We start from the raw sequence: 18,882 nt of genomic DNA on the forward strand, positions 1-18,882 counted from the left end.
AATTCCACTTGGTGAAATCCTGATGTGAGATCTAAACTGGTCATGTATTTCATTCTTTCAAATTTATGAAGTAATTCGTCTATATTCTCGGGATGATCGGTCTCTCTTTCCAGATACTTATTTAGGTGTCTTGAATCTAGTACAAGCCTGACACTGCCATCACGTTTTGCAACCACTACCAAAGGATTATTGTATTGGCTCTTACTTCTCTCAATGATGCCACACTCTTCCATCTTTTGAAGTTACTTTTCTACATCTTTTCTCTTTGCAATGGGTACACTATAAGGTTTTATAAAGAATGGCTCATGTGGTTTTAATCTGAGTTTACATTGATAATTCTTTACTCTGCCAGGTCTATCATCAAAAACATCACAGTAATTCCACAATAATCTTTCTAACTCTACCTTCTGTTCTTGGTTCAAATTATCTGATTCCCGTAATTTTTCTTGAACTATATCCCCATATTCTCCATCATCATAATCCTCAGTAATTTCCTCTACACAATAACCACTGTCTATAGAAAATGTAACGTCCCTAATTTCAATTCCCTTATCAGCACAGTTTTGAACCGACATGTCAGTACTGGAACATACTCTCGTCTTAGGATCAATAAAGGTAAACGAACTCTTTTCCCAATCAAATGCTGCATTAGCTTTTAATATCCAGTCCATACCCAACAGTACATTCTCATTTAGGTCACTTATTACAAGACATCCTTGAGTAAACTGTACATCATTTATACTGAAGGACAACAACACCTATCTATAAATTTTTTGCTCAGTTTGCCGGTAATGCCTCTAATTTTTATTCCAACAACTGATAATTCAACAAAGTCAGGATCATGCTTAATTATATCTTTTAATTTGCTTGAAATGGCACTAATTGGACTCCCTGTGTCAATCAAACAATACCCTTCCCAACCTGCAGCTTTAATTTTTATGTATGGACTACCAATAGTGGTGTTTTCCCTTTCTTCCTGTTCTTCATACAAAAGATCTTCTGCTATCTCATCATACCTCTGTTCCATATTTAGGTTTTCTTTATTAGGCAATACTTTCTTCAAACTTCTAGGTCTACTGGAATTTACTGGAATTTCTGGATTACTATTTACCTCACACACATCCTGACTAGTACCCCGTTTGATGATTTCATTAGGCTTAAAAGCAGAAACTGGTTCACAAATTTCCCTTAATTTGATCTTAACATCATTGTCATCACTGTAATCTTTAAATTTGTCCCAAACAGATTTCAAAATAATCTCAGATGCATCAGCACAATCAACCCCCCTGTCTCCTGATGTATTACTAAGCTGAACTGGCACAATCTGATTCTCATGTGGAATGTAGTTACAGTTCCTGGCACAACTATTCTCTACACTATTGCTTATAACATCCTCCTTAACTTCAACATAAAATATTCCATCCCATTCACCATCAAAATCTTCTAGTACATAATCACCATTAGCCTTAACATCAACATTATCATCATCATTGCCTGAGCTTACACTACAAACACTACTAGTATCACCAACATTACTCACAACACCATCTTCACCAACCACATCCACATGAATATCAGACTTTCCAGAAACTTCAGTACCAACATCATTATGACAACTTACATCTAAAACATCACCACACATAAGTTTGTACAATCCAAAATTATCAAAGTTATCCTTACCTTTCATTTCAGCATTAGGTGCTTCTTCTTGATTATATAAATTTGCAATTATATCATCTTCTAATACTACTTCATCAAAGGTAGCCTGGTTCCTATTACAGTTGTTTCTAGTATTTTCTCTGATGACATTCCAAAATTTCCTGTCAGATTTAATGTTTTCATTACCTCTATCTACAGATCGATCATAAGCATACTGTCTATACTGGTTAGGTCTCTGATTATAGTGCTGTCTGTTCCGGGTGAAATTAGCCTGATTTTGAAAATTCCTTGCCCCAAACTGACAGACTCCCAGTGGAGCATTTAGTCGTTTAAAGGCCTATGTCTGTCGTTTCCCTGCCTAGGGGTTACCTTCGCTCATGTCATTACCCCAGGACCTGTTTCGATTTTCCCATTCTCTGTTTGAATTAAAGTGCTGATCATTCCTACCAAAATTTTTTCTGTCGTTGCTATTATAATTATCCCTGTTGTTGTTAAAGTTTCTTCGTTCACTATTATTGTTATTATTTCCACGGTTCGGTTCCCGCCCTCTGTGTGATGAACCTACAAAGTCGTTAAATCTGTTGTTTTGTTCAAAGGCTCTATCAAGTTTGTCCATATATTTCAAGAATTGTTCTATGGACTCATCTGGACCATATACTAAACCCCATTGTACTCTTTTCGGAAGTCTCCGTTTTAGTGCATCAATTTGAGTTAGCTCATCAAATGGCTTATCCAGATGCACTAATTTTTGCAACTGTTTCTCACAATAGGCTTTCATTGACCCATCAGATTCTCTGTAATTAGGACCATTCAAGAATTCACTTTTGATTCGAGCTTGCTCAGTTTCAGACCAAAATTTGGTTAGAAAACATTTTTCGAAATCTTCAAAGGACATTTCCGCGGAACAATTCTGATTGGCCCACGAAAGCGCCTCACCATCAAGTAATTTCTTTACAAATTTTATCTTAACACTATCTGTCATTATGGACGTGAACTGCTCCTTGCAGAATTGCATGAAGTCTTTTGGGTGTATATTCTTGTTACCGGGATAAGTTTTAATGGGAAAATTTCCCCATACCCCATTACAACTATTACTAAAACCTTTTTGCAACATAGTTTCTTGTATTTCTACAAATTTTCTGTCTACAGTTTTTTCGACATTACCTACTCTACTACAAATTTCTGTGACCTTTTTGTCAGAATCAGATTTGAAAGACTCAATTTCGCTTTCAAAAAATCGTTTTGTCTGGTCAAATTCATTTCTCAATTGAGAATTTTCCTCATTTACAAAATCAACAACTTTTTTAAGTGTTGACTGGTTATTTGAAATTTCGTTACTTAAATCAGTTTTAAGGACAGAAATTTTGCTCTCAACCGTGTCCACACGACAACTAAGTTCTTTTTGGTTTGACTCAAAAGTAATTCGCCATTCTTCGAGAACCTGATTAGTGTGAGCAATCTGTTCTGTATTTGAATTTATTTCTGATTTTAAATCACACACAGCCTTCAAAATCGACCTGTCCATCTGTTGTTGTGTCTGTTCAATTTGTTGACGTAATTCGGCACGAGAATCATCCATCTTCAAGTTTGTGTTATCCAACTTCGAGTTTAACTCTGAAAACATTTGTTTTAACATTTCCAACATTCCTACACTGTCAGAAGCACTTTCCCTAATAGGTGTACTCGCTACACCGCTGTCAATACTGAAATCTGCGTCTTTTTCCATTATTTTAGGAAGCAGGTACTTATCTTAGTGTCCGTCGGTGGTCGTTGGTGTCCGTGTTTTGTGAAATTTCTTCAATTCCAGGATGGTTTCGGTCGGTTGATTCACTCCTCTTCTTGTGACCCCAGAATCGACGTATTTACTTCTGAAGAATGACTGGTCCGTCGTATATCCTCTTCTTGTGGTCCCAAAACAGACGTATTTTATTTTGAAGAATCACTGGGTGGTCGTCATATGCTCTGCTTCCTCCACCAAATTATAACATCCCAGCTCCTCCACCAAATTATAACATTTCAGCTCCTCAACACCAAATTAAAATGTTGCATTAGGAGGTGTCTGCTTCGTACAAAAGGTCTTGAGTTCATATTGATGACAACAAGTAATTCTTCATTACAGACGTTTATTTTCAAACAGCACTGACAGACTTCACAGACTCAACAACTGACTCTCAGAGCTAACCGCACTGCATATCCGAACTGGCAACTCACAACTCCTAGGTGTATTAATATTTTTCCAAACAATGAGAGTCTTTGACAATGTTTTGTTTACAATACGATAGCAATTCACGACTTAAAACTAAATTAGACATTACAGCATTTTAGTACAGATTAAAGTAAGTAAAAGGATCAGTACATATAAATTCTTACAAGCATAATTTCCAAATAGATTTTATAACATTTTTCTACCAGCTTCTGGATAACCTTCACCAGATTTGTACCGATGTTTCCAGAAATATCTTGACATTTGATTCTGGATATTTCTTGAGTGATTTAGAACAACTATTTATATGTAAAATGATTTAAATCGTGTTTCAAAACGTAAATAAATCTTTTTAGCAATATTTCTTGATACAAATCGTCTTTCGAAATTAGGTTATGAAACAGTTTTCACAAGTTTTCCTATTTTTGCGATCATAATATAGAATTTCTCCATAGAAAGTTCCAGAAGTGTGCATTAAACGTTTATTTACAGACTTTCTCTTTAGCTGGTGAGTTTTTAAAAGTATCTTGTCCATATTAGACGAAATAATTTAGCTCAAAACTGATAATTTATACAATGAATCAGAGCTACAGCAAACAGTGAGTCTTTCTTTTACAAAATGAAATATAATTACAAAATTGAATGAAAATAGGTTACCAACAGTAATATATATTTACATTAATTCTATTTTTGTTCTTTCTGTGCAAAATGTCCTAATATTGACACAGTACAATATTTAAACATCACCAAAGTTTCCCTTTACATTTTGCATATCTGTATCGACATCCCCTAAAAGTCTACAGTATCGAATACTTCAATATGTCCCAATATGTCCTGTAATGTTACAACATACACAGACACAAGCAGACATTTGTAAAGTCAAAGAGTTCGGGCAGACATGTCAGTCGAGGCGGAAATACAGAGGCAAAGAAGTTGTTGAAAGACAGGTGAGGTATAAGTGGCGGCTACTTGAAATTAACGGAGGTTGAGGCCTGGCGGATATAGAGAAGAGAGGATATACTGAAGGGCAAGTTCCCATCTCCGGAGTTCGGATAGGTTGGTGTTGGTGGGAAGTATCCAGATAACCCGGACAGTGTAACACTGTGCCAAGATAATGTCCATTCACATGAATGGACACAGGTAGACAGTGTTTCTTGGTAATGAGGATCACCCTGTGGCTAAAAATGCCTTGGTGCATTGCCAGCACATCTTGGCACTGTCCGGGTTATCTGGATACTTCCCACCAACACCAACCTATCCGAACTCTGGAGATGGGAACTTGCCCTTCAGTATATCCTCTCTTCTCGATATCCGCCAGGCCTCAACCTCCGCTAATTTCAAGTTGCTGCCACTCATACCTCACCTGTCTTTCAACAACTTCTTTGCCTCTGTACTTCCGCCTCGACTGACATCTCTGCCCGAACTCTTTGCCTTTACAAATGTCTGCTTGTGTCTGTGTATGTGCAGATGGATATGTGTGTGCGTGCGAGTGTACACCTGTCCTTTTCCCCCCTAAGGTAAGTCTTTCTGCTCCCGGGATTGGAATGACTCCTTACCCTCTCCCTTAAAACCCACATCCTTTCGTCTTTCCCTCTCCTTCCCTCTTTCCTGAAGAAGCAACTGTCAGTTGCGAAAGCTAGAAATTCTGTGTGTATGTTTGTGTGTTTTATTTATTGTCCCTGTCTACCGGTGCTTTCCCGCTTGGTAAGTCTTGGAATCTTTGTTTTTAATATATTTTTAATAAAAATATAAATGATTTTACTGAAATGGATATTCTAACTAATTCGATATTTAATCTGAGTTTAAATTGTTTTGTCATTCACATTATAAAGCTGGCATTACATATCATGTGGTTGCCATTTATAATTGTTAGCTCCTAAACTATTTTGAGGTGTTCACTAGAATTTTTCTTTTTTTAATTTCATAGACATTATTCACTTCTAATAAACACATGTAATTTTCATTTTGTGTTTTTCAGGTCCTAAGTAAGGTCCCAGGTGCTAAATAATACAGGGAGCAAACCAGCTGCATAACTACACCATACAGTGATTCTCATTAAGATAGAATCTCTACTTCTTTTAAATTTCTGAAAACAAGGGATCAAAAAGAAGTAATGGGAAAGTTTATTAGAACTCTAAACATAAGCCTTCTTCCTCAGGTATTTTGTCTGACGCCTAGATGAATGTAAAATTTATACATCCTAATTGCTTGCTGTATGTACATCCATAATTCAAATTATTCAAAAGTATGTCTACAATTACAAAAGACATTGTGCGAAATATTTTTATTTCAAAATAATTACATGGTTTCCTATAGTAACAGACCAGTCTTTCAACAGCTTATCCAAATCATGAAGCACAAGTTTCTAAATACTAAATGCCAGCAAAAATTCTTATGAAATTTCCATATTATCTGTTCTTATTCATATCTCTCTTGAAAACTGAATAACACAAGTAAAATCTGACATTTAATCATGATTATCAAATTTTCTAATGCCACATGCAAAATTAGCTTCATTATGCACCCACGTGATATACTGTTATATAGATTCTCATGGATGAATGCTCATTGTTTTCATTTACTTTGTTATGTTTGTGCATGAAAGGACTGCTCAAATTTTTGAATTGTACTTCAGCTGCTGTCACTATTGCAGCACATTTCAGAAAGTTAATCACATAATTAATCTATGCTTATAGGCACATTATGACCCCCTTTTAGTGAGCATAATTCACACAGAGCACACACACAGTTTTTTCCCTACTGCCAGGCTGTTATGTATGTAAGATTCCAATTTCAAGGACTTAACAAGTAGCAGATGTTTTGCAGAAATAGTGTGCCTTTATCCCTTAAATAATTTAAACTGATATATTTACTTTCTTGTTCACAAATACTCCATTTGTTCCATACTGATAACAGTAGTATCAGGTACATCAACAAATATTTTTGCCAACTGTCTGGAAGTTTGTTGTAATAAATTAGATAATAATACTTTTTTGTGAAATTTTTAGAAAAAAATTGTGCAATATATTTTTACAACTCTAATTTTTTCAAAGAACTTTGTTATTGGTAAATTTCCTCATCAAATTTTTGTAGCATGCATAACAGACACTTTGTGGTATTATGAATCTTTCTAAATTCTTGCAGTTTTTTATGTGCAAGTTCATTGAAAGTACTTACTGGTATAAAAAGCAGTAAATAATGAGACACTATTGCTCTCTGGAAAACTGCTTATTTCATAATGAAATATTAAAAGTTATATCAAAAAATTGTAAAAAAAATGTTTAAAAGACTTAATAATTGGTAATTTTATCATGGCTCACTTAAAAACAGCTACTGCTTTTTCAGCAGTTAAACACTCCGACAAAAAGTAGATGCATTTGAGGTGACTTCATCACTCTTTTTTATGAACTGTTTATTCATCTCTATCAATGTAAAACACTAATGATTGATTTATACTTTGATTTTAATAGATTTAACAAAAGTCTTGTTTTTATCATCTGTATGGAGAGAAAAATAGGATGATGTCAAGTCCTTGAAAATTAAGGTTTATCTCCTGGGCATAGTGTGTACAGTTTTTATTGATAGAAGTGCTCTGTTTGAATTATGTTAAGATTTGTAAAGAATTTAGCTAAGAATAGTAGTATGCCTTCCAAGGCTAACAAAATTGTTGTTGACGAGCACTGCCACAAGTTATAGCTTTTTCTGGATTCATATTATTCAGCAGCTACTTTTCTGCTGTTACTGCATGAAGTGATGGATGCATTTATGTACCTTATTCTATAAAACTCATGAAACAGCTGCAGCACTGCCTACTAAAGTGATGCTTATTTTCCTGTGTGTATTGTACAGTCACAAAACTTCGGTGCCTACAGCTTTTATTTTGAATATCTGAAGACAATGACATGAACCAAGAAAATGTATATAATGGAACTCAACAATAAGTAAAAAAAAAAAAAGAAAAAAATGAGAAATATATTTCAGACAAAAACAGTCACTGAATATGCAGATACTAAAATTATTGCCAATTATGATGTTGGAAATAAGACATTTAGTGTATATTTTTAGTAGGAGGAAAAATGTACATAAAAAGTAGTACTAAAATTTTTATATACACATATTTTCAATGTATAGTTATTAACTTAATTTTTTTAATAAACATTTCTCTCAGTATGGAATCAGATAATTGCCAAATACAGTGTATGGTCCTTTTTTTTAAAAAAAATAGTTGTTCTATACTGCTGATGATATTAAAATACAAAGAAAATGTAATAAATATTTCAGTATAATACTCAGACGCCTTCCTGTACCTTCAAGTAGATACGACTTTAGTCTTGAAGAAACTGTATATTTTATGTTAAAAGCTGGACTATGTGTAATTGTATTTGGAGATGAATGTTATCTGAAGTCAAGAAATAATGTAAGGCTGCAGGATGTAAGATTTGTTTGTATTTCATTGGTCATCTAGAGATGTTATAAGCCAAAAGATTGTAGGTATTATTGGTGTTTAGTATTGCAAGCAATAATTTTTATTACACTGACATTAATTTTTCTATGCATATCTTCATGGATGCTTGAACCTGATTATTTTTGTATAAGCTCACAAACTTTTTCCCACTTCCAGCCCTTGGCTCCTGTATTTTTATTTTCGTGTTTTATTCATTTCCTGTTATCTGTACCAGAAAGCATGGGACATACAATAAAGATACAATGTGCATAATGAAGAACTGTGTTTTTCTCATAATGGGTGTGAGGGATTAAAACACACACACACACACACACACACACACACACACACACATAAACACACACACACACACACACACACACACACACACACACATATATGCATATATGCAGAGGGTGGTTCTAGATAAAGGAATGTCTAAAGACATTAAGAACTAGTAAAAATGTGCTGTCATCATTAGGATCAAGAAGAGGAATTAATGGTGCAGTAATTCGAGTGATGATTTATGATAATAAAATAAGCATTGGTAACTCTTAAAGATAGTGCAACCCATAACTGTAATTTCCTGCTTAAAGAATTGCTAGCACAGTACTAAGTTGGACATAAAACGTTTCAGTTTCCAAGTAATTTCCATGGCCTTCACAACATGGTTGTATGCAGTGTGCCAATGCGTAGTGGCCACAATAGATTTAGTTGGGTCATAGTTTCATTGCATTGTCTCACAAAAGTGTGACTTTCTAACTCTTACATCACATATCTCTGTTAGAGTGAGCCTCTAGACCTCTCATTTACAGTACTTTAAATCTGTGTAATGTTCTTTTAAATATTTATCATACTTACCAAGTGTGACCACCAATGATAAGAGTTTAGTGATGCTGTATCCTTGAATCAGCATATTGACATATCCGTCTGTCAGTATTTGTATTTTTCATTATCTTTAAAATGAAAAAAAGGGTAAAAAATTTCACTGCCCATAAAATTCAGTAGAAAATACATTGGCAGGAGATAAGAACCATCTTCTTTTTCAATTTTCATTTTCTTTCCACTCCACTTATTTGTTAGTAGCAGACGTTTTGTCATTATGTATTGCATCTAAACACTGGGCTGTAGAAATTAATTGTATTCTTATTTGCATGTGTTATTTTATTCAGTTGCTTTAATTGGTGGTTTTCTTACAGACTTTATAAACAATTAGAGCTTATAATTTTCCACTGGCAGTTGTTAATTTCATTCAAATTCTTTTGCTACTGGCCAGTTTTGACATTGACTTTATTATAAAGCAATCTGAAACATGACCTGTTTGTACAGAATAAAAATTCAGTAAATGTGAGTGAATGCACCAAAAGATATATAGATAATCAATGACATAGCAGGCCACAGCAAAGAGTAACACAAAGCTGCAATGTGATAATATTATTAAGTATGATTGATAATGACTCTGCATGTCTGTATATATGATGTCACATATGCAGAGAACAAATGGGAAGGAATACCTTCATAATGTGTGGAATGATGAACACAGATAGGCAGTGTGGTTGTCAATAAAGTATTGTGATAGTATTTTCCGAATTGCTACTATAAATATGTCATTGCTTATCCATCTCTTTGAAAGTATTTACATTGTTGTCATGGATTATTTTAGGCTGGTTGATTATGATACTAAAAGTGGCCAGCAGCAAATAAATTTAAATTTAATTAGATACTTTTTTTTTGTACTGCCATGTTCACTTGTATTAGATGACTGGCTGCACTGATACTTAAAATTAATTACCCAAGAATAAATAATTATTTTTCCTGTTATGTGGCTGCCCAGTTAAGTGTTTTCTTTTTTCATACCTACATTTTATTTACTGAAATAGCAAAACACCATTTTACTTCTTATATAGCTGTAACAGATAAAAACAGAAATACCATATATGAAGAACATAACTGTATGATTACGTTAGAGTCACTAGAATTTACATCAGTAGCTTCATCCTTGTTCCTTTTATACCATCTTCATTATCAGTAATATACGTCACCAACTGTGTTAGCAACACTGCAGATGAAACTTCTGGAAACACTGCAGATGTTCTTTCTGTCCAAAAGGAGACAGATAAAGAGAACCACAGTTTATTGTATGAACTATATATATGAATTATAAAAAGAACAACAAACCTTTCATATTAATTGTGTTGTAAAAGTAGACACAGTTTTCTCATGTTAATTTCATATCCCACTGTGTTAAACTGAAGTCATTGACTGCAAAAACATCATGCCAAATAGTCTAAAATATTCCATCATTATTGCTCCATGACCTGTAATTATACACTCTCTTTAATGTCTCATTATAAAGTTTTTCCCGTTCAAACTGAGCGTTTGTGTGAGTAATGTGTATATTTGAACAAGTACAGTTCCTAACTTACAATATTTAAAATTATTTTGCTGTCTGAGGTAATATAACTGTACTGGAGTTTGGTAATGTATTAAGAAAGTACATATGCTTCACCATTGAGCTTGGCCTTTCAGTCTGTTTGAAGTATATTTTTGTTCTTTATGTATATAGTAACATCAATTACATCTGCTATCTATCTGATGATGTATTGCTCTGCACTTCTCATGCATGAAATTTTAGACAATAATATGCACACATCCCATCTGATATACCTTATGTCACATATCATGCCCTTTCCTATTGGTATTTTCACTCTCCTAAATTGACCTTTAGCATCATGTGTGGTATTGTTTTGCCTTCTACATGATGTAAAGATGTATTTTCACTTTGTTTGTGAATGATTTCATGGAGGATCTACTCTACATACATACATCTGCTTGAGATTATGGATAGTGAAGTCACCAAGTGGTGTTCTGAATACTGAATGAACATGTTCTTGGAATTAGTGGAAAGCGCAGCTTACATTTTTTTGCACTGTATCACTCACCTTTGGCACACCGACTTGTTGAGAATATGCACAACAATACTACCATTTCCTCTTTACATACGTTTCATTGTGCATAGATTACTGACTCTATCTGTTAACCTTCTTTTCCCATTATCTGGATGATTAAGATCCCCATATTTGGGTTTTCATTGATATAATTTTATCAGCAACAACAATCATCCTTATGACTCTTAATAAGTGTACAAAATAAACTAAAATTGCAACAATATTTCACAAATGAAGTTTTGCCACAGTGAATATCTGAAAATGCACTGCACATCACTTTGTGTTCATTGACAAAACTATCTAGGAGCATAGCATCTTCAGTAGGGCATGAAATGTCATTTTTCTTTCATTCCATGTACCAGATGCTTCCAGTAATGGAGTACCAACAGTAGCTACTATTTACAAACATAGTGATTACACTTTTTAACTATCCACTGTGTTGTGAGCTATTTGAATTCTGATGTTAAGAACAACAGATTAACTTAACTTTCATTCATCATAATAAGAAAATGGCATTTATTATTTGTAGAAGTACATATCACCTGTTTGATGTCCTTGAATTTGCCTCCATGCTTTAATATTATAATCTTGTTTAGCTATCAAATGCTTGCATTCAACATTCCATCATGGAACCTAGTTGAGTAAAACATGTAAACAGGTACAATGTAGAAGCCTTTCTCTTGTATCAGTCATAAAATAATTAAGAAGCTCTGTTTCAACATTGAGAATTCTGTCATGTTTATTTCATGCTCACATGATTAATACGCACATGAGAAAAGTCCCACACATTCGCAACATATATCATACACATGGAGTTAAACATAATGATGACCAAACTCCAAATTTCCTCTCTCCTTTGATACTTTCTTATTCATTTTTAGAAATATTAATTACAATAGCAATTGAATGTTCCAAACATTTGTGAAATCATGCCCTTCATAACTTGAGAAACTGTCAATTCTTCATTTCCATGTCTGCTCTTCAAGAAGCACTAGAAAGTCCTTTTTTTTAGTCTACAATGTATCTTCATAACTTGATAGCTCTGATTCAGTCACTTATTTTCCTTTTGTAGCAGAAAATAACAGTATTTCATGCAAGTCAGTTTTTTTGGGGGTTTTGTTGATTTTGCAGCTTTGTTCCTTATAATGTGAATATTTGCTAGAAATCAATATCTAAGAGGGTACATTCACTTTCTTAACAATCTAGCTCTGCTTTCAAATGAGCACAGTTTTATTTTGATTTATCAGGCTCATAATCTCCTGATTCCTAATATTTCAAGCAAAATTCTATAGGAGTGATTTTGAGGTCTTTTGGAGTCTTTCTAAAGGAACAATGTCAAAGATGTGTGATGCTTGTAATCGAAATGTATCCTGAGAGCCCAAGGAGAACAATATGAGTAAGTGATAAAAATTAGTCAACAGCCAATGATGAATATTATTCTTGAACAATAGGCAGCATGTGAACTAATTATAATTTAATACCAATAATCATTATAATAAAATGCAAGACAGCAGTGTGAAAGCAAAATTTTGTTCTCTAGAGACATAAATTGAACTTTAATAACATTCAGTAATAAGTGCATACCTGCACAGCTGATAAACAACATTTGTCATATCAAAAAGTTCATTCTGTAGTGAGTGTTAGCACTATTATAATCTTTGAAATAGATTTATCTCGTTTTAAAGGATTTTCATCACTGATCCACACTAAACATACTGGTCCATTTGACAGCTCCTTCACCTGCTGTGTTAAACTATCTCTGAAGAAAGTATCTAAATGTGGTGTAAAACATTAAGAAATAAATTTTTTCTCAAGTGTGACCAAGAAGCATATTAATGTTTTTAACAATGAACCACTGGTCTTAGTGAGCTGAACCAAACAATTTAGTTTTAACTTTTTGTTTTGTTCTGCGAACATTATTCTGCATGTTGTTTTGATGTCTGAAGCAGTATCAAGATAAAAGTTTGAAAGGTGACTCAAAAGTGGGTTATTTCATGTTTCTAAATGGCTTATGATAGCAGTATTATGTTACAACATGCAGCAAAAGCTTCATATATCAGCAAAACATTTCATGATAACTCTTGTTTGAATAGAAATAGTAGTCTTATCAAGCAATGGAAAATCTAAGATGGGATAATGACAATATTTTGAAAAGGAAAGATTATTTAATTCGAAAAGAAAGATTGCTACTCACCATGTACCAGAGATGTTGAATTGCAGACAGGCACAACAAAAGGCTACTAAACTTGTAAGCATTTGGCTAGAAGGCCGTCTTCCGAAACAGGCAACATACACACACACACATTCATGCAAATGCAGCTCTCTCTCTCTCTTCTCTCTCTCTCTCTCTCTCTCTCTCTCTCTCTCTCTCTCTCTCACACACACACACACACACACACACACACGCACACACACACACACACACACACACACACACACACACACACACACACACACAAAATGACAGTGGTAATGTGTGTGTGAACTGTGTTTGTGTGTGTTACCTACGTCAGAAGAAAGACAGACTTCACAAGAAGGCCTTCTGGCCAAAAGCTTGTGTGTTTAGCAGTCTTTTGGTTGTGCCTGCCTGCAGTTCAGCGTCTGTGGTATATGGTGAGTAGCAATCTTTGTTTTTTATAATTGTTGTCTTCTTACTACATACTGATCTCTTATTTTTGTGAGTGCACATCCACAGCCACCATGCAAGCATTCATTATTCTTGAAAATGAATAGCCTGTCCAGAATGCCAGTGGAGCTCTGTTAGTGCCAATGTCTTGTCTTGTGCCACCCCAACCAAACGTAGCACTCATACTGTGCTGTGTGGGTGCCAATAGACCTTCCAGATTCCCCAATGCAGGCAGCACCACACTTACAACATATCTCTCATACACCTGCAGCATTGAAGAATATTATTGCATAAATCATGGACACTGCCAAATTGTGGATCTTGTGAAGCCACTCTAGAAAACTTGTTTTAAGTCTCCTCTGTGAAATACCTTACCTACTCAGTCAGTGATGCCCTTGACAGCAGCCAAGTATACCATAGAGAGCTGTTCTTTTATTGTATTCTCTTTATAGGGCTTCTTGCTGAACTTCATAGCTCAGCCCAAAACTCTGTCACTGATTCATAGCAGGCTACCAATTACCATAAATTTATGTAATCCACAATAGTCTGCTACATATAACACCACTCTTTCCAAACACTGATCAGTGATGTTTTATTGCCAATAAAATCTAAGAAATATGATGTTAATGGTCTTGTAATTAAATTGTAAATGCAATGTACTGACACATGCTTCTCCCCAGATAATTAGTCTAAACCCTGAAAAATGGCACTGAAACATGGCTGAAATGTTGGTTTTTCAGCATTTAAAATTTTTTTTAAGACAATGCAGCATTATGCCCAACAGAATTTTAATGCCATGGAAGCCTGCAGATTTATATCAAAATAATTCCTTCTCTTTTCAAAAGATAATTTAAAACTACCTTGTAGATGTCATGTGATTTATACTGTCTGGCTCTTGAGGTGCAAAATGAACTAACACAGGTTATAAAGAGGAGGAAGATGGTTATGCTTTTTATTAAGCTGCAATAGGTTCAAGCCAAGTGCAAAATGCATAACTCAGTTTTGAGCTTTAAGAAAAAAAAAGATTCTCTTCCTTGGACTTCAGACAGGAAAAGAAGACATGAATAATACAGAAATATGTTACTTGTTAGTGAAGCATAATAAGATTATACAAACACAACAAAGAAAAAGGGGAGAGAAGAAAAGTCAAGTAAAAGACAGAGGATTTCTCATCTTAGTAATGTTTCATACTCTCCTGAGATTAAGAAATTCGTTGTGAAGAGGTGCATTAGTTCATATGGCACAGTTGCATTCTCTTATAAGCAATGGCTACTGTGACAATATCACACATTAACACAACCATAGACATGTTACTGCAACCATTATCATTTCTCTCCTTTAATGTTCATTATTTTTTGCTTCACATTATCTTCCTTCTCTTCATCCTTCACTTCCCTTTACCTTGTCTGCTAAGAGGTATGTTATGTGCAGAGAATTCCCTATGTGAGTTGGAGGTAAGTGAAAACTTAAGCTCTGGTCTTAACAGGCACTTCTGAAAGTTTTCTTCTCTTTGCTCTATGCACTTTATCTTAGATTTACACAGACTGGTTTACCTTATCTAAATTTTAGTCATAAGTTCATGAACTTAATTGAAAGAGTTTAGATTTTTCTGTAAATTTCAGTATGTCCTTAAAAGGACTACTTATGGTACTGCATACTTCTCAAATATAAACTATATTTGAATTGTGACAACGTGATTATGTTAAAAAGCATTTATTGTGTTAATAAAAGTTCAATTAAAATATTTTCATAATCTTTAAAAGATTTATTTTTCAGAATTTTCAGTCTTAAACTACTTCTTTATGTAGCTGAAGTGTCTTGAAGATATAAGCACATGCAGAGAGTCCACTTAATGTGCTCTTGAGTTAACGTAAGTGTTCAGTTTAGAAACATACTGAAAAAAATCTAGCAGCAACTTAACAGTATAATATACACTATTATTAAATAAATAAATAAACAAAAATGTTTTAAATATATTTTAATCATGCCTATCAATGCTGATAATACAGTGTGTTAAATTTTGTAATGTCATTGTGAAATATGCATATGAGGGTTTCTGTCTTAATAAGTGTGAAAGCACTGATAAACTGATTTCAACTAACCCATTGTTTCTCTTTATAGAAAATCTATGTGCAATTACCTATTAATGTGAATGGTGTTTCATATTGTTAATTATTTGTGTGTTCTAACATTTTTATACATATGTATAGACTAGAGGGAAGCAATGCTGCCAGTTTGAATACAAAATTAATTTAGTTATTGCTTAAATTGATATTCATTATCTACGGAAAGTCACTGCCAAAAATTGTTCATATGTATTTATTAAGAAAGTGAACATAATTACATGTACAATTACTTTGCTTCCAATGAGCAAGATACACTGTAATTACATATTTTAAGTTCAACTGATAAATTGATGTTTTGTTATAAATTACATATTACTTCCCTGTATAAAATACTAACCTCAGCCTCAGCTGTGACACCTTGTAACAAAGGGAAAATCCTTTTAATAATACTACGTGAAAGCAAGAAAACAGGTTGCATTTAAGAGTTGTCTTAAAAAACAGAAATATGTCACTTGTTAGTGATGGATAATAAGATTATACAGACAAAAACAAAGAATAAGGGGAGAGAAGAAAAGTCAAGTAAAAGACAGAGGATTTCACGTCTTAGTAATATTTCATACTCTCCTGTCATCTACATCTAATTTTAAAAATATGAAAACTGCAAAAACTGTTACATTATTGCAATTTCTTTACACTAGGGTGATATAAGTTATGGTTTTCAGCTGTAAAACAACATGAAAATTACAAATCTCTAGTTTTTATTTTAACTTGTATTTTATTTTATTTTTTGTTACTTGAGAATAATTTTCCAGATTTTGTTGTCTAACATATTTCTCTCAAATGTTTGTAATCATTACAAGACTTCAATGTTTCACATTGCTGTGAATACTAACGTACTTAAATAATGCATTGACTAACAGTATTTAAACTGAAGAAATATCCTGTTGATGAACTGTAGGAGAAATTGTTGAAGGTTTACCATACAACATAGGCTTTCAAGAATGTATTAGAAGATGAAATGCAGGGCTTAGAAAAATGCCTTAGACCATAGGAACAATGTCTATATAACAAAAATTACCAAGAATGTCAAGGTTTTAATCTCTGTCCTTTCTACAAATTCTTCATAAACTATCATAATAACTTTATTGGTGGAAAGCTTGCTTGATATTCACCACCTCAGTCAATGTTCTGGAGCTATTCCTATGTGTAGTACCATGAAAAGATGCCGCGATTCATGAATAAATAGGAGAAAATAGGAATTTGAGAGGCCCAGATCTTATGTGTACTAATGCTTCAAATACAAACCATATTATTCGAATTGCTACATTTGTCATTTCTCAAATAATATTTTGCTATTTCTGCTAAAGCAAATCCCAAATCTTTTAATAAGGCTCATTTCTTTTTGTAAATATGTTCAAATACAATTAATGCATTAAAATTGAAGATTAAGTGCCAGCAGCAAGTAAGAAACACCAAAGCACTTTTAATGATGTCATTGTGCAGTGCAAAACAAAGTTAATCTTCCTTCACTATATAGACTATCTGCTTATTTTCAAAAATATTAATGGAAGCAATAACAAACTAATATATATCACTGATTTACATTTCTTTCTGATTTTGACTGGTGATGCTTGCCTAAGATGTCAATGATCTACTTTTATTTTACTTTATTACACTCATTACCCATTGACTCATTGGAAGTTGAGTAACAAGTATCCTGTTATAAAACAACTTACATTTTTGTGAGTTTTGTGATGAACACCAAAATATGCCTGTAAGGTGTCTGTAATGTAGAAAAAAAATCAAATATAGTGCTAAACAGATATTCAGAGTGAGTTTCATGTGTCACCATATTTAACATTTGTTGTACCCTTTTTGTGTTGTTTATTAAATACTGAGCAGTTAGAAACTTTTTTATTGCAATTAAAACAAAATATATTCTCTTTATTTTTGTTAACATTATAAAGAATAAAAAATTTATGGTATTGTTTTTCAATTTCAATGAACTATAATGTTTTATGAATTAATTTTCCTGGAACTACTCCAGAAAGAAATTTAAATTTACTATACAGATTTGGAACCAGATGTTTTTTTTTATATGTATTAGTAGTGCCATGTAGCTTCCCAGTTATTTTGTGTAAGATAAATATAAACTGAGTGCATATTTTGTAATAAATTATGGTGTGAGAACACCCTAAATTGAATGAATAAATTATTTACTCCCTCTAATACCTACAAATTCATCAAAGTTTACTAAACAAACAAAAAATGCTTGTTTATTTTTTTTCCCCGTGTAGCATCGGAAAATTAAACTGAAAAGACTGTGCTAAAAAGTCATGATCTCATCTTTGATTCACAGTGGGTTCAGTCTGTCCTGATGTTTAGTAGTGTTTAGTATGTTGAACTACTGACAACACTTTCCACAGCATGAAGGGAACTGTTGTATGTTTTTCCTAGAATATTGCAGCAACCATATTTTTCATACTGCTTTATTCATTTGTGTAGTCAGACACATCACTGTATTCCATAATGATAAATCATAGGAATGAGTGCTATTAAAGTACCATTTTACTTTTTTTTTTAATATTTGGGGATTTCCAGTTCTTTGCTTGATTTGTAATGGTTATAGAGTTTTGTGTGAGATATAAAACTCAATGCTTGAAATGCATAGTCTCTATGGAAATTAGTTTTAATTCTAGTACTGGAGTTGTGAAGTTTATTGTTCACCCAAATTTCACTTTTATTATTAACCATTTTAACAATTAGGGAGTACATACAAGGGTTGACTGAAAAGTAATGCCTCCATCTTTGTAACAGTTGGCAGCATTGGTATGCGGCAGGTATTGGCTTGTTCCATAGCCTCTTCTCTACAGCTCCAGTTAGCGAGAAGCCTTAGCATTGAACGGTTGTGTTGTTACGGTGTAAAGTATGGAACA

The 18,882-nt window shown here is 33.4% G+C and overlaps 1 protein-coding gene and 1 long non-coding RNA gene across 3 annotated transcripts in view; one reads left to right on the forward strand and one right to left on the reverse strand.

Annotated features, from left to right (window-relative positions):
- Positions 1 to 7,840, forward strand: part of LOC126284826 (flotillin-2) — a 357,637-nt gene extending 349,797 nt beyond the window's left edge. For both annotated transcript variants that reach the window (XM_049984046.1, XM_049984047.1), the window contains one exon: positions 5,841 to 7,840. In XM_049984046.1, the coding sequence (XP_049840003.1) occupies positions 5,841 to 5,870 (30 nt within the window). In that variant the 3' untranslated portion in view covers positions 5,871 to 7,840. The remainder of the gene's footprint in view (positions 1 to 5,840) is intronic.
- On the reverse strand, positions 7,806 to 18,169 carry LOC126284827 (uncharacterized). The gene is made up of 2 exons (XR_007551558.1): positions 10,485 to 18,169; positions 7,806 to 10,404 (listed from the first exon to the last, which is right to left on the reverse strand). It is a non-coding gene; the product is annotated as an uncharacterized LOC126284827 (long non-coding RNA).
- Between the last annotated feature and the right edge of the window lie 713 nt (positions 18,170 to 18,882).

Source organism: Schistocerca gregaria, chromosome 8 (assembly GCF_023897955.1).
Source record: "Schistocerca gregaria isolate iqSchGreg1 chromosome 8, iqSchGreg1.2, whole genome shotgun sequence".
Classification (NCBI taxonomy): domain Eukaryota; kingdom Metazoa; phylum Arthropoda; class Insecta; order Orthoptera; family Acrididae; genus Schistocerca; species Schistocerca gregaria.